The 26,507-nt window shown below is 40.2% G+C and overlaps 1 protein-coding gene across 1 annotated transcript in view; it reads left to right on the top strand.

The window, feature by feature from the left end:
- Positions 1-26,507, top strand: part of GRID2 (glutamate ionotropic receptor delta type subunit 2) — a 594,006-nt gene that overhangs the window by 517,886 nt on the left and 49,613 nt on the right. Inside the window, 1 exon segment of the mRNA XM_026848052.1 lies at positions 7,090-7,256. Coding sequence (XP_026703853.1) covers positions 7,090-7,256 — 167 coding nt within the window.

Genomic DNA, 26,507 nt, shown 5'->3' with positions numbered 1-26,507 from the left:
GGTGCCGTGCAGGTTGTCAGCCATTAGTGCTTTTCGTCTCCATGCTGAATTGTTGTGCAATATATTTTCAGAGCGGGTGGAAGAGGCTGGGAAGCATTTCTTTTGGAGCTTCAAGATACTGTGTCTAGATTTGCAATGCCAAGCTGGCTTCATCCAAACCTGGGCAGGAGAGGCTTATCAAAGAGAGAAGGATAAAATGGTGCAAAAGAAGATAGTTAAATTCTTTTGCATGAATAGTGGGACATCCTGAATCCTATTACCACTATGAAAGTGGTCAGAGCTCTTGTAAAATGAATATAAAGAAATGAAAGTTACATCAGTTTCTTTAAAATAAGTTTCTAAAATTAAACTGTTTCAATGAGCTCTTTTTAATTTTTTGGTAGCATTGGTTACTGAATTTTCTTGTGGTTAAATTTCTTTTTCAGGTGATGAATGGTTTTGATGAGTATTTTTTTTACTTTAGACAATTTTTCTATCCTTGTAGTTGGTATTCAATAAGTATTTCTTTGAATAAGGAACACTGTCCAAGAACTGCAGTTAGATTGACTCTGCTTCTCTTCTAAAGAATGGGGATGAGAATCCTTTAGTGTCATGCTGGATTGACTTAATTTGAAGGCGATGCTACTTCTCTAAATTCACCTGCATTGATCTTCTTCATGATACTTTAATCCACAGAATTTTACTTTTTCACTCAAATTAAGAGGATTGATCTGTGTACATTTGCTCATTTAAATGCTCAATTATTTGGGATTAGCTGCCACAAAAATACAGATACATCAGAAGGGGGGAGTCACTTCAGTGATTTAAATTTGCCTCTTTATTGAGAGTGTCACTTGGCTACCACAGATCTAAGTTTTTGAGAAAGTGATTTCATATCATTTCTGTGCATGACCTTCACTGGTGATACCCTTAAAATGGTCTCCATTACTATCTACAGTTGTCATAAAATAAATGAGAAGCTTTCATTAAAAAAAATGGTTTCTTACCTTTCAAAGGTCTGTTTTGATGAGGGTTTGGTTTGTTTTGTTTTTTTTTTTTTCCGTTGTTCTTTTCTTCCATTTCTCTTCCATCTGAAACTGATGTTAGCTGTAACGAACTTGTGGTTCAACTGCATATCAGTGATCAGTGTGATCTGCTGGCATTTTCGTGTTTTGCTGTGGTTATCTGGAGAAGCAGCTGGCTCCATTCCCCCACCACCCTCAGAAATTCTACCTTTGATTGGCCCACTCTCTGTTTTGCTCTGCTTGTTATTTTCTTTCTTGTAACTTGCAAGATTTGTTTAATTACATCGGCAAAATGTGAATGCACTAGTCACTGACAATTTCTAATACAAAGATGCCCTCTTATTACAGAGCTCTCATACCTGAGTTAATTCTTCTAATTCTAGATGAATTGTTCGAGGTCTGCCCAGTGTAACAAGCAAAAGTGTGATCTTGAGGCTTTTCTCAAGAAGTTGGTGGTGGGTTGCATCCGAGGAATTAATGCTTTTCCTGATGAAGTTTTATCTGGAGGAAATAGACATGCTGTTGAAGCTGATATGACAATGTAATGAAAGATAAACTTCATACTGAAGAGGAGATGAGGCTGGGATTTCTAACCTCTTCTTTCTTCCCCTAAGCTCCCTGGTGTTTCATTTCCTGCTGCTGTTTGCTCCTGGGCATTAGCTTGATAACACTTTTAGAAATGATTCTGCACTTTTCTGTTTGAGTAAGTACAAGGAATAAGTTTCAATGTTTGTCAAATAGTGCCCCTTGAATTTAAGTACCTTTCTATAGACCTTGCAAAATTACAGCCTAAAGGGTTGTTATTATTATTATTTAATTAGCTGCTTGCCTTGATGACTGAACAGAGATTTATGTATATAGGAATTTTTATTTTGTGTTAATACCACCATGGGAATTCAACTCCCGTCATGCACCACAGAGAGCTTTTGGTCAGATTCGTATTCTGCCTTTCCAATTGCACAACTGCATTTCACTTTTAAGTTGTGTAGATCAGCCCCACGTGCTGGCCTGCAAGGGAGTTTGGGGCAAGAAGCTCGAAAATTGTACTTCAGAACTACAGAAAGTTTAGTTTTGCGAGACCTGTTAATGGGTTTTATTCAACAAAGTTGAAATGTGGTATTTTATTTCACTAGGATCCAAATAGAAGTTAGCCAGAAATGTGCCCTTTGTGAACAAAACCAAGACTTGAAACCTTTGTCCCTGGAGGAAAACAAATTAGCAACCGAGAATTTCTCTGAAGGCAGAAGATCTGACTTCTGCTTCTAGTCTAATAAACAGCAACTTCATTAGCCTCTTGCAAGAGGATTCTGGAGATCGATGTGTCTCCATTCCCTTTGGCTGAAAAAACCCAGTTGTGAATGCCATCAAGCTGTTGGCAACATCTGACAACACAAAAATCTTGATTTAAGCTTCCACCACAAATTTTACCTCTGCCTTTTACCATTTTGGAGCACAATACCCACATTATGTATGATAGCTCTCAGTCATATATTTGCAAGTGCTTGTTCAATTTTGTTCCTTCTTCATTCCTCATGTAATAGTAGTCTTGGAGAAGCTGTTTGATAGAATGGAGTACAGACTGCAGCTACTGCATGCTTGCTGAATATGCAAATATTATGTCAAAAAAAATAATTTCTATATGTATATATGCCAAAGGTTTGGGCCTACACTGATAGGCATAGGGCTAGCAGCATCAGGTGGTGTTTTTCCCCCGTGTAGTCAGTGCAGTGGAATGGTCCATTTTGGAGAACACGACCCTCGGAGGGTATGGAGCAGGTGATTAATCAGTGTCCTTGATTGGTTTTAGGTCAGAGCTGGAGTCACTGCTGTGGAAGAGTCTGTTTCTTTTCATGTGTTCTTGGCTGAAATACAACTGACAACTTCATAGGCAGGGAAAGGCGTACAGCGGTCAGAGAGGAAGGATGGTGTCTGACTTCTAATGGAAATGAGTAGAAAAAACCATCACCACTGTGCCACCAGAGGGTAGGCACAGGGTATTCAGAAAATGTGCTTCATCAGCATTGTCTGATAATTCTCAGATGTTCTTCCAGGAAATTAATATCATTTTAATTACTTGAAACTTAAGATTTCCCTGGTCTTCAAAGTTCTGTTGTTTTTATAACAGGTAACACATTTTATGTATGATGAAATATTTAAAAGAGGTCTGCAGGGAAAATAACTGCCAGTTCTGTTTAACCTGCAGCCTACTGTGTACATTTTTTCTTTCATGAGGATTCTCTGCAATTCTTTTAAAGAGGAATTTAAAATGCAAAAAAGATAATTGTCCAAGAAGTCAAGTATGAAAAATTGCAGTAGCTGGTTGTTGTTTACTTACAATTATTTTTTTCTGAAATTTAGCATTTTCTCGACCTAGAAATCTGTTTTTAGAATGCTGGGGTTGTAAACAAATACATTATTCAGCCTACTTTGCATGAATGGGTTAGCTGTAGGAAGAAATACTATCCACATCTATGTTGGCATAAAATATATGTATATGCAACAGTATAATGGTTTTAAATGCTTTCCTTGTATAACTCAACCAGGTTTTGGCAGTGTCATCAAAGATAAATTTTAACCAATATCTACAGGCAGGGCTTGCGCAAATAAAAATCTTGTAAATGTGCAGTGATAGAAAACAGAAATATAACAGCCCTATAGGAACAGTTTTACCATCTATGTGCTGATGGCCCCTATTCTGTGTAACAACTCTTTTTACAGTAGCTCTTTTGGAATTGCTCACAAAACCATGAAGTCAAGTCAAGCATTTCTATCTGGTACTGTACCTACCAGTTTCACTTAATGACCAGTGTAGCTCATGAGTGCAAAATATCCTGATGAACATCTAACAAGTTCATTTTTGCCTGTAATTCTCTTTATGTTTTTTTCTTTTTCCTATGGAAGTAGTCATCAGATACTCCAAAAATCATTTTTAGCTTTTGCCATACTGACAGGCAGGATGCAAGGAGACTGAAGTGTCAGTTCGCCATACCCTGGCGGACTGGAAAGCTGGGGTTGCTGCTGAATGATAATGTGCTGCCCTCCTACAGATGCTTCCTTGGTAATCCTGGGCTGTGTGATCGTGTGTGAACAGCATTCAGATTTGCTACCGTCCTGAGATGTTATTATCTCAACACAACATGACAATATAATGATGGGGAAATGTAGAATCAGGGATGCAGATCTGTGAGTTGTGAGATATATATTAAAGAACCATTTCTTTTTCTAAGGAGATTTTGCTTTCATTTCACCCCCATAATTGACTGACTGTAAGTTTCTTAACTTTTTCTTATAATGCAGAGCTGGAATTTTTGCTGTTCATTTTGAGGCCCAAAGTGGAAATCTGCAGCATGGCTATTGGAAAGCTACAGAATATGTGCTTCTCATAATAAAAGGGAGAGAGAGAAGGACATGGGTTTTCAACTGACATTTTGTTCTGAAATTCCCTTCTCCTTTCACACAGAGCATCACACCCCCTTTTCATAGTATAGCTACCTCTCCTTTGTAGGTGCAAATCTGTAAAATATCAGCAGTTCTCCAGATATTCTTAGATCTTTAGCCTAAACCCAGTCTTAAGCTGTGTGAAAGATCCATGGGCAGATGGCTTTGACTATGACTCTCAGAAGAAGGGTATGCTAAAAAGGGAATCATATGCCTCTTGAGCTGCCAGATAACTGATTCTCTCTTAGCAAGACAGGTGTTTTTCTCATATATAAAAATTAAGAATTGGAGACAGTTCAAAAGTAGTGTCACTGCTAAAGGGAGGACTGAACTGATTGATTTGCAAGGAAAGATTAAAGAAAGCTAAGTAACAGAAAGGTTCATCAATAATTGAAAGATGTCAGCCCCAGAGTATTTAGAAATGCAAAAGGAAAAATAACTAGGTATGACATAAGAAAGTTACTTTTTAAAAACAAGTAGTAAAAATGAATACAATGAGTAGCAATGAAAACTGTTAGAGTGAGGAGTAGTTCCATAAAGAGAGTGATTGCAAGCAGACATTTGCAACTTAGGTCTGCTACAAGGATTTGAATTCCCTAGATTTGTAAATGGATAGGGCAAAAATGCTGAGAAGGATGTATTTTATTGCATGGAACAATCATGTGTTGAAGGTAGTTGGCTGGGATGATCCCTTCTGTGTCTTCAATCTCTTTCCTGCCCCATGTGCTTTAATTGAGGCTCACTGTGATCTTACCTATGAAAAGAAATATCTTTGTGGGAACCTTGAACTGTGATATTATCAGGTCTGCTTTAAGGATCTTACATATACCACTTCATCACAGATATTATTGACAGTAAGTGCTTTTACCACTTTTATACATTCTCACTGTGAGTTGTTTTACAGCAAGGCAGCCAAATCAAGAGAATTTTTCCTGGCCAGCTGAGCACCTGATAAGTCTCTTTACAAGCACTTAGGTGAATTCGATGCACTAGGACGTTAAAAGGGTGGGTTAGGACAAAAGCAAGTGTAAAAACATAACTCTCTGCTCTTGCCATCACCTCAAAGGTTATCTCCCTGCATGTAAAATTACTCTTCTTTTGAAATGCACTTTTCCTTAATTCCTTTGTTTGGAAAGTCCATCTGATCCTTCTCAGGATTCATTTCCTCTCTTCTGATTTTCTGCTTTTGTCTCCTCTTTCCCTCCCTTGCTGTCGGCACATCATGATACTTTTTCACGCTGAGTCATTATCCTTTTATTTGCTCCTAGGAAGGGCTCTTTTCTCAGTCATGCTATCTATTTCTTAGCCAAGTGGTGCCTGTAGGAAGATCAGAATAACCCAAGCTAGGAAGGGGTCTGTGAGTTGCAGTGCCTATAAAACAAGCATGCAAGTTGCATTGTTTGTTAACAGGGAGTTCACTTCTATCTCTGATTCCCTGGCCATTTAAATAGACCTAAGCCTCCACTGGGAGGCAAAAAAAAACCAAAACATTCTTGACCATTTTCAGAGCCTGAAGATTAAAACTGACCCAGTCCTGCACATGTGTGTATATGTGTGTGTGTGTTGAAAAGAATTTTCTTTATCCTGCCAATCATGGAGAGTCCACAGATAATATGGCTCCCTTTCTGCTCCAAAATCTGCACAAATCCTCCCTCTACCATGCTTACAAATGGTAATACAAAATATTCCCTTTCCAGGCCTGAAGTGTCTAATTCATATTAATTACGTATGAAAAAGAAGATGTCTCAAATGTAATTGTTGCTTGTGCACTACATCTTGTGAGCAAACAGCCAGTATGACTTGCTTCAAGTAACTTTTATATGTAAAGTCTTTAAAAAGACAGTCTACATCGTCAAAGCCTAATCTAAATGATATATTGATATTGCTTATTTTGATAAGCTTGCTTCTGAATAAATGCTGAAATTTTGTATAAATCCCATATATTTAAATGAAAAGAAAAATCTGGATTTGTTTCAAATGTGAATGGATAGTAGTGTTACTTTAAAAGGTTTTCAGCATAAAGAGTTGGTTTGGATTTACCTTACATCATCTTACTGTATGAAAGTCTTTGAATATATGTGAAAACACTTCATGCTAAAGAAAACAATCCCAAAAAATCTGATTGGTGTGATCTTGCCTGCAATCATGCACAGAGCTCAAAAGTCACATTAGGTGTTCATGATATCTGTGGCAACCTGAAGCATGACTGATATCTGGACTATGTTGAGCAGTGATCTTCCATCTGGATAGCCATACCTACCCTCCCACACCCCAGTGTAAATGCCCACCTTTCCTCTAAATGGTTGGTTTTACAGCTCAAAGAAAAAATTTAGTGGGGATTTAGGGTGGAATTTAGCTTTGATGGAAGGAGCCTGATGTTTCCTTTGTTCCCTGAAGAGGGACAGTACAGGTTTCCAGCATGGCACTGTTTCACTGATGGCACGTTGTTCTCAGATCACATTTCTACCATTTCTGCCGCGGTGCTGGCACCAGTCATGGTGAACTTTTTGTGCTGACAGCTGCTGGGCATCCAAACTTCACTTTATTTAAAGAACAGACTGTGCTGAAATTGTCACATTTTTAACTGCACTGACCTCCTTTTGGACTTGACTATCCATAGTCTGAGCTCTTCCTCTGTTTACCACAGGTGAAATATGGAAACTATGCCTTTGTATGGGACGCAGCAGTACTGGAATACGTGGCCATCAACGATGCAGACTGTTCTTTTTACACAGTTGGGAACACCGTTGCAGACAGAGGATATGGAATCGCGCTGCAGCACGGCAGTCCCTACAGAGACGTTTTCTCACAGAGGTAAGCGTTTGGAGAAAGAGGAGCGTGTCTTAAGGGAAGGTCTCTCTCAGCTCTTGTCCCTTCTTTTAATTTTCAGTGAAGGGAAAACATCTTGTGTTTGTAATCCATTTCTTATATAGGCATTCATTTCCTCAGAGACATAAGATTACTCACTTTTCTAGAAACTGCATTAAAAATACTTTGCAGTGCTCTTATTTGAATTGTTCTCGTTTGTTTAATGAGAGAGGCTGAACTTCATCAGCAGGAAAATGAGGAAAGAGTTGATTCATCTGTTACAGAGGGTCAGCATAACTCAACCCTTCCTGTTACAGAAGCCTTGTGTTAAAGAGAAAAGAGTAAACTTGGACACTGATGGGAAAAGTGAAGGGGATGAACAAGAACATTTGATGTTTCAGTGAAAAGACTGCTATTAGTATCCAAAAGCTTAGATAGTTATCCCAATACTAATTGATCTCTTGTCTACAAAAGTGAGATCTCTAGAGGCACTATTTTTTTAACTAGGATCAGAAATACTAAATTAACTGTATGTGTTGTGGCTTTGCAGTATTTGTGCTTCACTCTAGTATTGGTTCCTAAATCAGGATATATGTGAAACAACCAAACATTTAAGAAGTGTAATATCTGTGGTCTGGCTTTTAGGAGATGTGGGCTAGTCTCATGATCCTTTTTCATTCTGAACTTCTCAACCCAGTTTCTGATGGTTTGCGTTAGATGAATGTATCAAAATTTTACAGTTGCTGTGATGGAATTTCTTTTGTGTGGTTGCCATAATGAACGTGAACCATTATGCCATACGAATACGCTTCATTCAGGCTATTGCCTTGGCCTTCAGTCCATAGAATGACCTAGGGGGAAAAAGTGTAAGTAACGGTATGCAGATTCAGAGGAATTACTGTCTGCTGACACACACTGCATGAACAGAGAACAGAGAGGGCTTCGATTCTTAGAATCTGTTCTGTGTTGGGAGTGATTTGGATTAATTTTGTGCTGACACAGCAGTAATAGAACACAAAAGTTCACAGGATCAAAAAAAAAAAAAATTTCAGTGAAATGGCTGTATGCTTTATATATCACAGTTAGAATTATAGGCAATTATTTACTTTAATACTCCAGCCATGACCGGGCTGGCTCTGCTAAAAATCTCTGGCTCCGTAATGTCCAGGGTCTCCATGCAAAACAAAGGAGAAAAATTTCTTCCTGTAATCTTTATAAGAAATGCTTCCAGCTGTTAGATATTTCAGGTGCTAGTCAGGGTATTAAGTCATCCTCTTCAGAGCATTACCCATGTAAGCTTGAGTACAAAAATTTGAAGATGTAGGGGAGTTTCATAGCCTGTGTCTGCATTACTAAATACAGTGAACTTGCCAAGTGGCATGGCATGGCTCTTGCCCACGTAGATGAGCATTCTTCATCCCCATCACCACCACTCTCCAAGGTGGATGTATCCGAACTGCCCCTTAGGGTTTGCTTCTGACATCATTTATATACTTGTTATGGTTCTTGGTACACTGGGGAAATGGTCACAGCTGCTTCTGGTAAGCAATTATCTTCATCCAGTATTCAGTACCTGGAGAGGCTAGGTTACATCTTCTTGTGATACACTGCCTGTAGCGACTTCTGGATCACTGGTCTGTGCAGACCTGACATTTCCAAGTACAATTTTATTTCATAACAAAATTTCAGCATTTCAGTATATTATTATATCTTGAAGCTGTAGGAAAGTAGAAAGCAGCATAAAAATTTGCACATATATAGCTCTTTTTATCTAAGGATCTTCGAAGCAATATTTAAATATTAGCATCTCTCAGTAGAAAGTAAATGCCATTTCCATTTAATGCTTAGGGAATCCATACCATAAGGAGACTTAAATGCATTCCCAAGGTCAGATGTTTTTCCCTGGTGGAATCAGGGATCATAGGCACTCAGATTTCCTCATTTTCCATTTCCTGCTACAGTTATCAGAGTTCAGGTGAATGAAGAAAGGGATTATTTGTGAGATATTGGGCCACAGGACGATCTGGATGGATACGCAAAACTTAACACTGATGAGAAAGTAACTTATTACATTATCGAGAATAATGGTTGAACAGAGAAATTGGAATTTGCTTGGAGTGATGCTGCCTACTGGAGAATTTAGAGATCCTGATACGTATATATTCTGAAAATGTGTGTGCTGCCCCTTAAATTTTTATTTCTGCATTATGAAAGCATTTTACACTGCACTTCTAATTATGTCCATAAATACAAATTCACAGTTTGAAGCTGTGAAACACCATATAAGAAACAAAGACATGAAAGAGAAAGCGTGCTTACAAGGTAGCTTACAAGGTTTTGTTCTAAAAACCCTTCAGTACTGTTCCTTATGATTACTTCCATGTAGTTTTCACAAATCATCCTTACTTTTCTTCCTAATGAAAAGGCTGAACAACCTTCAGCTGCTGCAGCCTGCATGCTAAATAGAGAGGGAAATAGATTTCACTATATAAGATTAGCAAATGTTCACATGAATATTTCACATTCTTTAATGCAGTAGGGAACTGGTTTGAAATATATTGGCATTTCTTGATCTTTCCTGAAATAAATATATTTATGTGAAAATACAGGGCTTTGCTTTTATGAAATTTCATATAAACTCATAAGCTGCACAGTATTAAATCCCTAGGGTGCAGCTGTAAAAGGTCTGGCAAGCTTACAGGAGATTTTGGTCTCAGTACAGGAAGCATGGGCATGAGTTTAAGGCTTTTCATTACCTTTTCTGAACATTCAGATGATTCCCAGAGAAAGAGAAAAAGAGATAAACACCCACCCCTTCTCTCCGATGCTATGGGGCATGAGTTGCAGTCAAGATAACACTGGGGTAAAGTTTAGGCAGTCGGGATTTCCAAAAACACTCTATTTCTCAGATATCTGCTATGTTGTACTCCAGGGAATTAACACATGCAAAATACTGTGGCCTTTGGGGACTGCAACGATATTCACCTGCTCTGTGAAGTATTCCAGTCTCTACAAGGGTATATCCATCAGTTAGGCTACTTAAAACACTAAATATGTGATCAATTTGAAATGCTGAGATGCCATCAAAACACATCCAGGGCCTTGCAAAAATTAAATTCCCTGAAGTCGTTTCCTCCCATAGCTGATCATGATGGCATGCCCCTTTATACCACTGTCAGCTTGTAAGATGCTAAAAAGAAGGCTGGAACCATGAACATGGTGAGAACCAAAGCCACGGTGATGGTTCTAGTAGCCATGTACCAACATTTGGGATGTGGGACCACAGCTGATGACCAGCTGGTTATGGGGTACCCACCGCACTGAAGGAGCACACAAGCTGCAGTGCCCCGAGCATGGCACAGAGACAGTGCTGACAGCCACCCTGCTCCCAGCCTTAAACTGCTGCTACCAGCTAGTGCCCGTGTATTTGCATAGGATGCAGTCCTGCCAGTACGGAATGAGCCTTCAGTTACCAAGGAACCAGAAAGTGAAAATGCTTATATTAGGCTACAGCTAAATTAACACAAAAGGTTCAGCATATACTTGATTTTAAGTTGATGCAATTAAGTATCACACAGGAATGTGCTGCCACTGAGGTACACTTGCTTGCATTTGTTCACGTTCTGTTTATAATTTTACAAGTGTAAGGTGATGCCTATATCCGCAGAGAGAAGAGTGAGTGCTCCCACATATTTGAACTGATGCAATTTAAAAACAAAATTATTCTTACAAACACAAGTTTGGATATAGTGAAATATTAGTGGAGAGTGTGGCAAAGAAACTCCATGCACAGTTTTTAGTTCAGGTTTAGTTCAGGTTTTAAAAAGTTAATTCTAGCCACACCACAGAAAATGAAGCCCTGTTCAGGATTATTCTTTCCATACTCAAGGAAATCTAACATTCTAGGGGTGAACAAAATGTTTTTGATGAGAAAATTTGTGCAGTATCAACATGCCTTCAAAAAAGCATTTTGTGCAGGTACAGTTTAGTGAAGGAGAAGGGTAGCCAACCAAAAGCACTGTGAAGAAACTGGTCTTTGAGACCTCTCCTTTTTACATGCAGAAAATCTCTTCTAGGCCAAAGCAAAGTCATGAGCAACAGCAAGTAGTCTGTCTGCAGAATGACATTGGCTTTTTGCTGTATTGGGATGCAAAGTGGCCATCTGGGGCCCCACACAGTGCCTGTGACAACTCTCTGCCTAATGGTCTCTGAAAACATGTGCTTCAAGTCCATCCTGAAAATAGGTGTGTGACTGTAGCACAAATAATAAAGAAAATAATCTGGGTATCATTTGAATGATGGACCTGTTGTAGCATCCTGATGACTTCATTCACATGTTGCAGGTCTTAACAAACATGTCTGGTCATGCCATTAGGCCGCCAGTTGATGTGCTCAGGTAGATTGCTGTACCCTTTTCTTTGCCGCTAAGACTTAACCTTCTGAGCACCAGCAGCCTGCAGGCAGCATGTCAGTTTTCTCTCTATATATATTTTTCGTTCAAAGTAATGACAGAGGCTTTAATAATAGGAACTGCCAAATTTCCTAGGAGAGTTTGAAGAGGATGTGTCATTTGGTTCATGAGGAACTGTGTGCTGACACTAAATTTGACACTTATTAAGAAGTCTTTTCAGCCCTAAACTTTAAAACTTCCATTGCACCCCTGGGAGGTATAAATATAATTGCAAACTCTTTTCAGAGTATTTCATAGGATGTCTGTGCTCCCTACAGTGCAGCAGCAATGGCTCAGACACTGTGCTGGTGTCTGGCTTTTGGTGGGGGTCAAAGAGGGGGTGGCAGCAAAGTGTTCGGATCCCTCTCACGTCCCTTCTTCCTCTGCTGGCTGACTCTTCTGCACTGCAGTCCTGGCCACACAGCACGGCAGAGGCAGAGGGAGAGGAAACACTGATTTCTTACTCATCAGGAACCAGCAGCCAGCTTTTCACTTAGAGTAACTAGAAGCTGTCAAGACCCAGCACCTCTGAAAAATCAAGCTGTAGTTGTTTTGCATTCCTTATATCCCAAGAGCATCCATGTGAGTTCTGCCCCTGAGGCTTCACTTTTAAATAAAAGGAAACAATGACAATAGAGGGGGGAAAAAAAGCAATATTGCCCTCAGAGCCCACGGTGTGGGACTCTTGCTTGTTGCTCATCAGCTGTGTTTCCCTGAATGGCACTCACCCTGGCTGAGCACAGGTTTATGGACACTTTAAGTTGGCTGTGTGCCAAAAGAAGAAGCAACAGCAGCTCCACCTCCTGGTGGTCACCCGTGAGAGGTGGGGTAAGCAATGGCATAATGTATGGAAGGTACAACTACTGTATGGCATCTGCAGAAACCTCAGATTGGCTTTGGCATAAATCATAAAAAGGTTGCAAAGAATTTGTATTGCTGCTAGAGAAACCAACCACTTCTTTCTGTCCTGGGGGAAGAAAGAAATGAAGACTTACAATGATTTCCTCATAGCAAGCCTAAAGACACCTCACTAGCAGCAAGTGTTGCACTTTTGGATGTTCAAAACTTTGGAGGCAGGGAGCCATCATGTAGTGTCTCAGACTCCCCCCTAGCAAATCATTAGCGATATGCTTTAAATAAATGGCTTGGATTTTCTCTCGTCTTTTTACCTCATCAGCAAAACCCTGAGTTTTAGAAAGTTCCTGCCCTGAGTCATAAATACGTGTTCTTCCTGTCTCCTCACTATTAATTCTCTCTCCTTAGATTTTCATTCTGTGTCTTGGAGGTCACTGATGTCCAAACACTCCAGCTTGAGGAAAATTACTGCCTTCCTAACTAATTTGATTTCATTTTCTGAGTCCTTGGGACTATGTATGCCTTTCTTCAAGGAGATCCTCCCCTCTTCTTTTTTATTTTTTCATGAAAACCCAAGAGAGTGTCCCTTACTCTCTGATTTATCCTTTACCAGCTACGGGGAAAACAAGAGGTTTGGATTACACCCTAACCCTGCAGAGGACTGACAATAATGATCTAATTGGATTTTTCATTATTAAATACAGTGATCATCTCCAGAACAGTGGATGTCTTAGTAAGAGTTCAGCTTTCTTTTGCCTAGTTATTTAGAATTGAAATACTATTCTGACCTGTATGTATAATATTCTGAAAAATATAGCAGAGAAAGTAAAACCAAGAACTTTTTTCTTATTGTTGCATAAAATTAGAAAACTCTGTGAATTGGGAGAATTATTGGACTTGAAGAACAACTCCTTAATTTAAATAGAAAACTTTCATTCTTAGAGCTTGCCCTTAGATCATGTCACAAGTTCATATAACTGAAATTACATTAGTGAGAGAAAGAAAAAAAAATCAAAATTAATTCCAGATCTCTGAGCAATCTGACATGAGAATCCATTTTTAATTGATTCAGATGGTGTCACTGTTAATAAAAGCCTCAACTTCAGAGTAGCACATAATAGCAAGATAGTTTCTCAGATATATCTCAGGATACTAAATAAAAAACCCTGTAGTAACACACCAATGTAATATTTCTTGTCCATCCAAACTAACACCGTCGATCCTTAATTTTTGCTAGGTTACACTCATAGGAGTGAAACTGGAAATTGCACCAGGCTCTAGGTATCAAAACACATCCCACCTTCCTTTTTCCTGACCCAAGTCCTCCAAGATAAACTGCAATTGGCCTTCATGCCAGAAACTCACCTCGTGGAAGTGTGGCTCAGCCAGCCAGCTGCCTGCCCTGGCAGAGCCACAGCGTGGTCGTGTTCTGAGCAGCTCACTCCTGGGCCACCGAATCCAGGCTGAAGACCTGTAACCTCAAATGGATTGTAAGAAAACATGTAGCTTCATCCCGATTTTAAAAAATTGCATCCATTACTTCATATAAAGCCCTAGCAGAAAGCTTTTCTCTCACCATTATTCTCTCTCCTTTTTTCTATCAAACCCGCAACCATCTGACCCAAGCTTACAGTGTTCAGTAATCCTGTGTGAGGATGTTGCTAACAGCTTTCCCCACAGACCAGGCAATTTGACATTGTCCCTTTGCATCCTACTCCACTAACTGCCTAATGCAAGAGCTGCAGGTTTTGAAGATGCCTGCACTGTCATCAGAAGTGTTTCCTGGATTTATTATCTGGTCATATCCACTTGCTAGCAAGGGCTGCTGGATGTAGGACCACAGAGAAGCTGTGGTTCCCACATACCGCATTGCGAGAGCAGGAAAAATGGTTTTACTGATTCCTGATGCTGTGCACCTGGTGCTTGCGGATCTCTCGGTAAATTAGTGATTAGAAGTTGAAAGAGATGGAGATGCCTACAGAAACACAGTCTTTAGCAACTTCTTAATCTGCTATAATATTAACTGATGAGGTGGGTTAAAAGATTCAGTGGCAGGTCTGAAGTTTATAACAAGCACATAATGGAAAATTAATTAATGAAACATATAAAGGCAGCAAGCAGATTAGTGGACTTTTTAAAGATACCATAATATTAATTGATCGGGTAAGTTAAAGAAAGCATCCTGAAGTAGCAGCACTGAGATGAAGCATGAGAAAGAAAATCATAAGGGAAAGTCATTAGATCTTCTTGCGTTCATACATCGTAGAGCTATGAAAATCAGAGAGCTGCCTTCCAGCTTCATCATGGGAAGGTAACTCTGCATCCAAACAGTGCTGTGGTGAAGGAGTTGCCACATATTGGAAAAGAGGTGCCACAAAAAAAGACAGCTTCATGCCTTCTCTTTTGCCTAATCAATGCTCACTTTCAGAAAGGGCACTGCATTCAAAGTTTCGGAAAGGCAAGCCAGGTAAGCTATTTATGCATGTTATTTAGCCATCATTACCCATGAACCACCCCAAAGATAACAGTCTAATTCTAATGTGTTAAATTCCCAGTAGATATCTCTTTGCAAGCTACTCTTTACTACTTTCTATCCAGTTCTATAGCCTTAGGCACCTCAGACTTGGCATGTAGAATGACCAGATACTACCCAGTGACATGTGTGCAATATGGTCAGTGGAAGTAGTGTTGCTCATCCAACTACATGGAAGCAGTATTTACTGAAAGCTCAGTTGTTCATATGTTTTAAAGTTTTATAGAGTGAGTAAGTGCATGGCTACAGAATTTGAAACCTCTTGGTTATAAATCTGATGACAGCAAAGCTAAAATAAGTCTCAGTGAATGGCTTCCCTCCAAGAACTCTCCTTTTTATGAATTCCTAAAGAAGAGATTAGGTTTACAGTTAATTCACACTTTCCTGTAGTACATTTTTTGTTTTCTGGCTACTTTCTCTTACATTTGTGTGCATCAGTCTGGAGAGGAACAGGTTTAACTACTCACTCTGTCTCAGGGGAGCAGCAGCATTGCCTTTAAAGTGGGGTGGAAAATGAGTACAAAGCTTTCCCTGGTAGGATTCAGTCATGCAGCTGTCTGGACAACAGAACCATAATAACCATAAGTAAGGATTTAACTCGCCTACCCCATACCAGCACTACCTGTCAAAGGTTCCTGACTCTAGACCTTAGTTGCTCAAAACACTGGTCAACCTATTTCAGGTAAAATGAGCAAGAATAACAAAACAGGAGAGAATAATTCATCTCTTCTAACCTATTTTGTTGGCTTAAAAGGTAATTAACCTTTATCTGAACCATAAACCTTGTCTTCAGCTGGTCCTCTTTTCCAGATAAAAATGAAGGGCTTTTGCCTGAAAATAAAGCTTGTTTTCAAAACTGAAATATGCTCTGGTAAATAGTGAATTAGATGGTATGACAACTGCAGGGATTTATCCATATCTGAGAGAATAATTTTGCTTCTGTCTGTGGAACTGCTGCAACAGGGACTACCTCAGCCTGCAGACATTTCCCCTGCCATTAAATACCTATCTGCTATCTGTTACCCATCCTTGAATTGTCAGTAGATGAAGAAAGATGCTAGCTTTGCTTGATGACTGCGGTCAAGTTTGGATATAGAAAAAGGAAAAAGTGTGTGGAAAGTCTCCAGAATGTAGAGCCAAGGAAGAGTGGTAGCAGGGTTTGCAAAGGAGGTGTCTTCCCTTGCTGAAATAGGATGCAAAGATTCAGAAATCTGGTTGCAGGGACAGAGGGAGTGAGAGGGTGAGGCACCGAGAAGAGGGAGGAGCTGGGTGCTTGTGAATGATTATGAGTGGTGAATAAATGGAGCGTTCCATATTGCTCAACTCCATGCAGGGAGGAGATTAACAAAGTGAGAAATCTTTGAAAATTACCCAGAGAAGCTTTCTGCTGTGTCTCAGAGCAAGCATGTGGGGTAGGCTGCTCCCCAGAGCAAACAGGTAGAAACTGGGAGGAGTTGAACAGTGTCCCCAGCAGTCACCAGTATGTCTGAGCATGGTAGTTAGAAAGGATTGGATTAGCTGGGAAGTGAAGATGGGGTGGGGAAGCCTTTACTCTCTGAACGTATGGGACCTCAGTAGCCTTGAGGAAAAAATACCCTGGGGATGAGGTATCATGAGGTCTTAAGAACTTCTGTCCAAATCCCAAAGAAGACTTGGTGGTGTCAAGAAAACCAAGGCAGTAAACTGTAGAGGCTTGTGTCAAGATTTTTGCCAGGCATGCACGTGTAAACAGTAAGTGGCTTTGGAAATCTTCTGTGCTATGTGCTTCAGTTACCATGTAGCCCAGCTGGGCTGCACTTCGTACCAGAACCCCCAAGGGTCTGCGTCATGGGAAGCGAGCACGTAGGCACCTGGAGCACACATCCAGCCATCCTGCTGGTGCAGGCGTCAGAGAGCCTCTGCCCAGCCCAGGCAGAGAAGTGGTGCTGCTGCGGCTTGTCCTGGCACGAGCACAAGGGGCACAAGGTTGCAGCACATTGACACCCAGGCACAGGCAGTAGGTGTGCCAGTCTGATCCAAATTTCCCTTGAAGTATTTCACAGATTTTGTCCCTAGCACTAACCTGGTTCAGAGTGGGCTCCCAAACAGGCGTACCTTGGCTCTGTATTTTTCTGTGGGGTCAAAACAAATAGAAGTATTTGCTAACATGAACCAGTTGGATATGTTGGAGATTCTTGTTTGCACACTGTGTTTCATACACTGCTGTAGTACCTATCAGGCTAGATTAGCCCAAAATGAACCAGGGCCCTGATCCCAGCTGCCATAGCTTTGATGACTTTTCTAAAAACCCAAGTGCCTTTCCAGACCCAGGTCTCATACTGAAACATGACTTCATTCTGCTTTATGCCTAAGTGCAAGCAGAAAAGAAGGGTAGTATGGCAGAGGAAAATTTGTGCTTGCCACCTCATTAATAAAACACTTTTGCGAAGTACATTTAGTAATTTGCCATTGTAACCACCTGCACGTAGAGCTTTCAGTGCAGAGCTCTGACACTGTATTTAGTTCATACTTTGACTGCTCAGCTAAAACTTCCATTTGTATGCATTTATTCTGCTTCACACATTATGTTATCAGTCACTTTCAATATTTCAAAGTCACAGCAGTCTTTTTCTGACATACATTTGTCAGAATGAACTGCCTTGATTGCTGTTATTATAGACTGCAGTTCCTGACTAAGGGAAAAGTCTTATATAGAGCCAGAATATTGAAACTGCTCAATAAAACAATAGATAAAACAGAATAAAATTAGAGTAAATGAACAGAAATAGATGCTTTAAATGACCAGCTAAAAAAAATTAAAAAAAAAAAAAAGAGGAGAGGGGAGCAAGGCAGGATTTATAATCCCATACAACGGAATTAATCAGGAAAAATCTAATTTTTTTAATTCATATGCAAGGTATTGAAAATGGCTCTTTACTGCTGCCTGGTAGTAAGTCAGTAAAGTATGTCATACTTGGACTTTCTCTTAATCAAATACTTTATCATATTCCTCTAATGATCACTCTCAATAGAAGGATTTTAATAATCAGTCCATTATGGTTACAGCACAATATAACGAGGGGTTTTGGCCTAGCCCAAGAGGGTGCTTACACTCCTGATTAAGTCCTAGTGGTAGTAATTTATCATGGCACATGAGCACATCCCTCTCTCGCAAGAGCTTAATAGCATGCAGGGACTTTGCTAGTTCACTCTAAAAGCCCTTACAGTTTAGGACTGAACTCAGGGGAAAGCACACTTCTTTGGAGGGGTAATGATCCTTTTATGCTTACTGTAATTAAAATTTGGTTTTTTCTTCCTTATATTTGCTGCTGTTGTCTTCAGCTGAAACAATAGACAAATTTCCAAAGCAGTGAAGAAAAGCTGCCACTTAATTACCTGGCTTTGTAGATAACTATGTATTACAGCTACTCCCACCAAAGCAGAAAGTTTTCAACTAGTAATAAGCATGAAAGGGCACGATAACTTTATTGGCTGCAGTTTTGTAGGTGGGATGCCTAAACATGACCAAAGAGATCATCTGTATCTCTAAAAGACATCAGATTCCTACAGAAAGCCCATATGATAGGTAAGCGGTTGTTTGGGGGTTATTTGATTTTTTAATTAAAAAATTCAATTTTTTTAATTAAAAAAGCCAAACAAACTCCATTACAGTAATACTGGGAGAGAAAAGTAGCAGAGTAATAAACATGGATTTGCAGCCTTGAGAGCAGGGATTAGAAGTTCCTGGCCCAGGACTGATTTTTTCAGTTTTGCTTGAAGTATTCCTACAGCAACTTGTGAGAGGAAGCATGCAGAACTGAGCCTAGAGTTAGTTAAGAAGTATACACTCTATTTTTAATACTGTTTGTTTTTATTAATTTCCTTGGGTTTGAGGGGACTTTAGTTAATTAGCAGTGGATCTTCAGATCATGAAATTATGCCAGATTTATACTGGTTTAGCTGACAGGAGAATTTAATCCAATAAAAATGTCTTTGGCATAATTTAGATGTAAGGCTCAAGATTAACATCCCCATGAAACAGGGAATTTATGTTCATTTCTTTTTTTGCCTGTGAAGTACTATGCAAAGCTGCAGAAATGTGTCAGCTCTGACAGTCACGCTTGTGCAGCGATCAGGGCTTGAAAAAAGCCATCGGGGTTCACCCGCAGCATCAAATTCCCCTGCGTTCTTCCACCATTTTATATAAATCTGGTGAAAATTGTAAAATCCATAGAAGAAAAGCAATTGAAAATGAAGCGTGGTTGAAACCCAGAAGAAGTGAAGGTCTGTTGATCTTCATGTCCATTTTAAAGTAGAAACACCTACCATGCTCATTTTTAATTTTTTTGAGTAGCAGTCTTGCTCCCAGTAAAATATATAAGGCTTCTTGAAAATAAGAGATTGTAAAAAGAACCACTGACAGGTGTTTAACCCAAGAACAAATATATACATGGTTTTATATATAAGTAAGTCGTGGTGCTGGCAGAAGCGTTTATCTTTTTGAAATGTTTGTGTGCGTAGCTGGGCCAGTAGCAGAGAGCAGAGGAATAGTGCGTAGCAATACCCTCACCTCCTGCTTTACAAGTGAAGGGGCTGTCACTCCAACTTGCAGCAGGGGGGACAAATGGCACATCCAAGGTAATTCTGAAAATCACTTGGCCAGCTAGCAAAGCCATGGATTGTCCCACCAACCCTTTTCTGCCATTTTCCCAGCTTTTCCTTCTTTATTCCTAGCACAGGCCACATGGCTTAATTGTTTACTTGCTCTGAGGCCTTTTTCGTAGAGGAAATCCAGGGTGGTTTTGGCACTGGGGGTTTTTTAAGGTCTGAAATTAGGAAAAGGAGCTTCCACCAAGAGCTGCAATAGCTGAGGTTAAAGGGAGGCTGCAGTCTGTGGAGCCAGCACAGCCACTGGCTGCATGCGGGCACAGCATCCTTCCTCTCCCTCCTGACAGCCTTATTTCAAATTACCTGGTGCCTCGCATCACTGACTGTTTCCCTTTTTTCTGCTCAAAGCACTTCCCTACTGCTGCTTCAGTTAACACGGACCCTGTTAGCTCTTTCAGTGTCGCGTAGAAACCTGCTGTCCCTCGCAGTGCCAAATAGGGATAGGGGTCTGCAGTGGGGCTGTGCAGGGTGACACCCCAGCTGTGTGCAAGGGAGCAGTCCATGGCATGCCTGGGCAAAGTTTGGGTCCAGGTGGTGCAGAGTGGGCTGTAAGTGCTTGCCCCCTTGGGGTGGTGGCCTCAAAACCACCTCAAAAACAAAACTGGTGTTTGGGAGAAATACTGTTGTTCATTGTGAAGGAGAGAGGACTTTTTTTTTTTCCAGTTTCTAGGAGGAAGCGTGAGCGGTTTGTCTGTTCATTGGGCTGAACTGTCATCATCTTTTTGCTTGTGTTTGAAATAAAGCCTGGGTAAACAACTCTCAGCAGGAGACTTCTGTCCTGGGCTGGCAGGACTGGGAGCAGACCATGCTGTGCTCCTTTCAGCCTATTGCAATTCAAGATGATTCCCACAGTGCTGCATTTCAGGTTCAATTCTGAAGATCTGCTTGCTCACAGAGAAGCTTTCTCATCCCCCACAGGCACTTGCATACAGACTAGTATCTTTTTGCAAACAGAGGAAAAAGTAGAGATGCCAACCCTTCATCTTGGCTAGGCAACAATAAGCTCCTTGCTAACATTTTTAAATGTTACAGCCCTTTAGATCACTAATATACATCTAGCTGATCCATTACAGCTGGAATTATCACAGGGCTGAATCATAATAGTAATAGTGCGGGTTATCTCTCTGTAAATAGCACAGTATCTTTATTCAGCAGGAGAAATGCTGCAGGTCTGCACTGATATATTGATCTGGATAAACAGGATAGTTTATTCCTATCTGAGGCGCCTTCTTAAAGTTCAGTTTGTGATGCTGCAGGTAAAACTGATGATTTACTGTTCATGGTTATGGCAATATACCTAGCGTGCCGCCTACAAACCAAAATCTTTCTCCGTAGGCCTGATGCTGGACTTCATGAGCCTCTTGCTATACTGCCAGTAAACATTGCATCTGAGCAAGAAAGTTCCTTATTTCGGTCTGCTGTTCTTTTTGGCTGTCTGGATTGCTTTTATTTGGGGTGTTAGTGGTGCTTGCCTTGAGTCATAGTGCTTTGACAGCAGGATTGCAGGAAGCTTTCTTGGCAGCATTTACTTTTCTGGAGATTGTTTCCTGGTTGGAGGTTCACTACCCACTCTGAACTCGAGCTTTCTTTCAAAGAAATTTCAGCTAGGTTTTTGGACTTGTTTTTAATGAAAGAGAGTAATTTGTAGTTGAAGGAGGAAATAGTATGGATTTCAGGGATTATTTTTTAACTCAAAATAGGGAACAAATTATGAAATTATGAGGCGATTGCTCAAGACCTTGTCAATCAGAACTGCTGCTCTTAGCACACCATTTCTCCTGTTACTCTCTCTGCTCCATGATAACACTGCAGTTAAATTGGCTAGTACTAGCTTGATACTTAAATATCATTAGAAATCATTAAACTGAAATCTTTGTTAAAGTTGAAAGTAAAAACCCATTATCTGATAGAAAGAAATAGAAAAGAATGCTTATAATAATTCCAGAATCAGTCATCATAAGATGAGGAAAGTCTGAATTAAAGTTCCACATCAGAGAAACAGTGAAGGTAAGGGATGCAATTAATTCAGTCATCCAACTCCCAAACAGCCCTATAATGATGCTATGCAGTTAACCTATGCTTATTATTAGGCATTTCCTTGGTTATTAGAACTTGAGTAGATAAAAACAAGTGTGCGTATTTCTTTTCCGTTATGTAAGAACATGTTAGATTTTTGTCTTCAGATGATTACTTTGTGGAAAGATGGGAAGGCCAGTAAACTGAAATCTTGGGAAGCTGAAAATGCATGGGAGGAGGGTGCCTAATCCTGATTCGTGCTCTGACAATCCTCCCCTGACTTTTCCTACATCAGTGTGAGATTCTTTGTGGACCGGGACACTGGACTAGGTGTTGTAATGGCCTTTCCAGCCTTACTGTCTACAAAACTGTTTGCTTCATTTTAAACCGCTCTTCCCCTGCCATCAGCCTGCTGCCTTTCTCCTCCAAGCTCATAGTTTGCTCCTTCGCAGCATCTCTGCATCCTATTCAGGGCACTTAGGTCACCCTCAGCAAACTCTGTGAGTGCTTCAGCCTGGGATGTGGATAGCCCTAGGACACCCAGAGGACCCTCCAGGTTGCTCACTGTCCATACCATGAACTCACAACTAGCTTCCTGTGATATGTTCTACTTCATTACACAGCTTATTGAATTTTGCTGGCAGTATTGTCTTTTGTACTCTTGGGACTGGCATCAGTTGTCATGGCAATTACTGTCGGATGGTTGCAACTTATATGCTTGGAGGAGGGTAGGAAAGCTGATGGCCAGAAGAAGTAGCAGTTCAAAGTATAAAATATCAGTTACTGATATTGCTTAGTGACCAAAATGTAGCAATTGGTAGATAGTTTGACTTCAATCAGTATCCTGTGTGTCTTTCACATTAACTCTTAGATTAATATTATTGGTTTCATTTTTAATAAATACAATGTCATTTGAAACAACTGATAAATGGGTCATTCTCTATGAAGTCATTCTTCAAGTTGCTGTAGTAGTCATATGTCTGCCCATCCTGAATGTGGCTTGGCCATTTTATACTAGAAAATAGTTTACAAAGGAGCCCCAAAACATGTGTGAAAAAACATGGACTCTCATTAATGTCCTTTAGCCTCTCCCTGATCCTTAGCCCCAGCTTCCCTGATGCTCTAGGGAAGAAAGACTGCAGAAGTGGAGGCAAGCCACATGTCTCCCATCATCTGATGGTGTTACATTGTGGGTGGGGCACACAGGCTGGTATTTCCATCTCAGTGCTTTTGAACATTGGGCCTGCCTATTGACACTTCTGACATGGGTGGGTTGGGTTGGTTATTTTTTTTTATGAAACAGAGACAGAACTAAGTCTGAAAGCCTCTTCACATAAGCTTGAAGAAGATTCATGCGTGATAACAGCATGCCATTACCGCTAACTGAATTATGAATTATTCTTACTAGATGATAAACACAAAATAGAAGCCTTTATACCCTCAGCTACTAAACCTCTCCACCCACTAAATTTCCCCCACAGGAATTTTGTCTGTATTGACTGAGGAAGTTGAAATCCTTGTAAATAGACAAAAATAGATAGAAAAAACGCAAGATAAAGAAAATTATGTAAACCTGACAAGTGTTCATAAGAATAATCTATTAATGCTCTTTTTGGTAAAACAATGACAGAGAAAATTAGTAGAGTGGGGCCTTGAAGCAGTATTACAATAAATACCTATTCAAATATGCTCTTCTAGGATCTTCTTTTCTTAAAATAAGAAGATCCCTTTCCATGCAAAATAACTCTGGGGAGAAGTGTGTGTTAAATTTTTTCAGTCCGTAGCTCCATGGACAGGTTCAAATACATTTCTGTCAAAATTTGGAGAAAGTTCTTCACAGCCCTTTAACTCAAACACACCTAATAGGACAAAATTATGCTTCTAGCACATCTTGGCATGAATTTGTTATTTTGCTGAGCAACTTGACACAAACAAAGATGTTTTGAAATATCCCAGGCTGCTTGGTGGTTTATATAAAGAGGAGAAGAAGGATCTTTAGCTTATTGACTGGCAGAAGTCTGGGAAAGTATTGTCTACTTCTCTATTGAGAATCTGGCTTTCACAGTGGAGGGAAAAGAGGAGTCTCTGCACACAGGTTGTCACATACATGTTTCAGCTTTGCTGCAGGGAGGCTCTGTCACATGCCTGCAGGAGCTGCACAGCTCCTTTCTCAGCATCTGTCTTAACCACATGCTTTGGAAAATAACAAAGGTTTTTGCCACGTGTTAGGTAGCATTTTAAAACCTCTCAAGAGGGCATGTATCAATATTGATCTTGTGCTGGAGACTGCATTTCTTGATGTTTCACTCCTTTGTAATGAACCCCTGTAAAGATAAAAAATGAGCTAATAATACTCATTTCACCAGTATCTCAAGGGAATGGAAGCAGGTTTATTGTCACACTTGAGCTGACAGTTTTCTGATTGATAGCATTTAGGGGAATTTGAAAGAGAATTAAAGGCTCATGATGCTGGTTTATTTCAAGAACATGACATGTTCGATATGCTAATAAAGTGGGAATTTTTCTTCTGTGGCTTTTATGGGCTTGGGGTTGTTTAAGATGAAATTATGTATAAAGTGATGGCTGGAGTCAACTCTTATGTGTTTCTGAGGCAGTTGGATGCAAGTTGGCAGAAACCATTATAAAACCCTTGGCAGTTTTTTGCTACAGAGAACATGACAGCAAAGCCAAAGGGAAGCTAATACTGTAATGATTCATTTAATGTGGGAGACCAAAACTTTTAACAGTGTTGGAAGGCATTTTGCCATAATGTGCTTTAATTTCATAGTTGTGCTGATATTGTATATTGAGGATTATTACCAGCAAAAGGCGCTACAGATAGTGGTTTGAGATTACAGATATTTAGAGGGCTGGTGAAGTGAGAGTTAATCTTATATTCCTTTGTGGACATGTAATGAGAAAGAGGGAAGAAAGTGCTTCCCAATATCACAAGTTAGCACAGAGTAAAGAGTGTAAAATCCTCAGAGAAAGAGGGGTGATTCCTGAACCATCCATCCATCAAGCACTTAGATTCAACCTTCAGCTCACTAGTATATGTGTTTTACCCACTAATAATAAAGCCAGAGTAATAGTGTTATAAGCCCTCAATATTAAAAGTGGGTTGCTGTAAATAAATATCTGCTGGACCAGGAAGCCTTAAGTGTATTTTTAATAAGGAAACCTTAACTTTTGAGTAGAGTCTCCAGGGTCTCACCGGAGTGAAGTTATCATTATTAATATCCCCTGCAGAGCTCTGAAATAACTTTGCATTTACTTAGCTATTTATATGCTCACTTGTAATAATATTTTAAGTAAGATTGGTTGGCATTAATAAAGTTAATGCTTCATTACTATTATATAGACAATTTTATTTAGAAAGATCACTTACTCTAGGCCATTGAAAGCTATACTCTTTTCAAAAGCCAGCTGTTGGCAGCTGTGCACCGCACAAGGGTCTCCACAGGTTACTTCCCCTTAAGTGCTCCAAAGTGCCTCTGATGTGGTCTTTGGGCAGAGATCCCTCTCGCTGGATTTTGGCTATCCAGGGAGCTAGGTTTGGGGTTTGCAGTGGGGCAAGCTGGGTGCCCCATGCCAGGCTTCCCAGGCAGACCCATGGAGAGAGAGCACCAAAGGGCAGGAGGATGGCAGAGAGGAGAAGGGGAGGAGCAGTGAGGTGAGAGGTCTGGTGTCCTTCATCCACCATGTGTCTCCCCTACCATTGGGGGAACACCAATGGGGCATGCCAAAACCCATTACTGTTGAGCTGGGGTGCTTGTTTTAGATCCGCAATCCAAGATCTTAATTTCTCTGATAGAAGACCCAAGTGACAAAGCTACAGGCAATTTGCTTTATTGCTGTTATATGACCATAAGTATCAATGGGATCTGCTGGGTCACCGAATCCATTATCCTGCTATGATAGGCACGCACACCATATGAGTCCTTTTATAACTTCAGCAAGTGCCATCTCAATACTAGTCTGGCAGATTTTTATTCACTTCAGTGTTCTTCCCTGGGAGGCCTGTTCCTTTACTGGTGCTGTTTTCCTCCTTCGTATTACTCCCAGGGCATTCTTTACAGTCCAGTTTTCTTCATAGCCAGTGTGTAACTGTTTGCTTTTGTTAACGTCGGCTTTTGCCTATTGCTTTTCTCTGTCGCTGTTTCTGCCTTCACTCACTCTCAGTTCTCCTCTTTTTCATGCACGTCAGAAAGGTTTTGTCAGAAGGGTCTCTGTTATCCTATTCATCCCTATATCTCTTATCTGCACCAGTTCTCATTTCTGGAAGGTGGGTCAGAGTTGTGCAGAGTGTATCAGATATGCAGAGTGTATCAGATGAGATCACACCTGTACCTTCCACAATTTGAATCAGAAATACTTTGCTTGGCTTATTCAGGCACATCATTTGCCCATTTTGCAACATCATCATGATAGTGGTTGTTAGTCACTATTACACCCCAACCTTTGTTGTCCTCATTCATGTCCAAGCAATGAATTCCTAGCTGGTATAGTATACTGTTCCTCATCAGCTGTGGACTCCAACCCTCAATATGGCAAATCTTTTGTACTGAAATCTCGGTAAAAATGATAAATATAAGAGGCATACATATAGGGGTGGTGTTATATTTTTGTTGTTTTACTCTGAAACTGAAGATGGCCTCTAGTAGAAAAATCCCAATCATGTAGTAATGTAGTAATACCAGTTTGTTCATTCATGTAGGAAGAGGCCTGATGTGAACATATTACTGTAGTTCGGGGG

The sequence above is a fragment of the Athene cunicularia genome (assembly GCF_003259725.1).
Source record: "Athene cunicularia isolate RWA chromosome 4 unlocalized genomic scaffold, athCun1 chr4_part2, whole genome shotgun sequence".
In the NCBI taxonomy this organism is placed as follows: Eukaryota; Metazoa; Chordata; class Aves; order Strigiformes; family Strigidae; genus Athene; species Athene cunicularia.
Note: the sequence above shows the minus strand (reverse complement) of the source record. Positions and strands in the feature narration are given on the sequence as shown.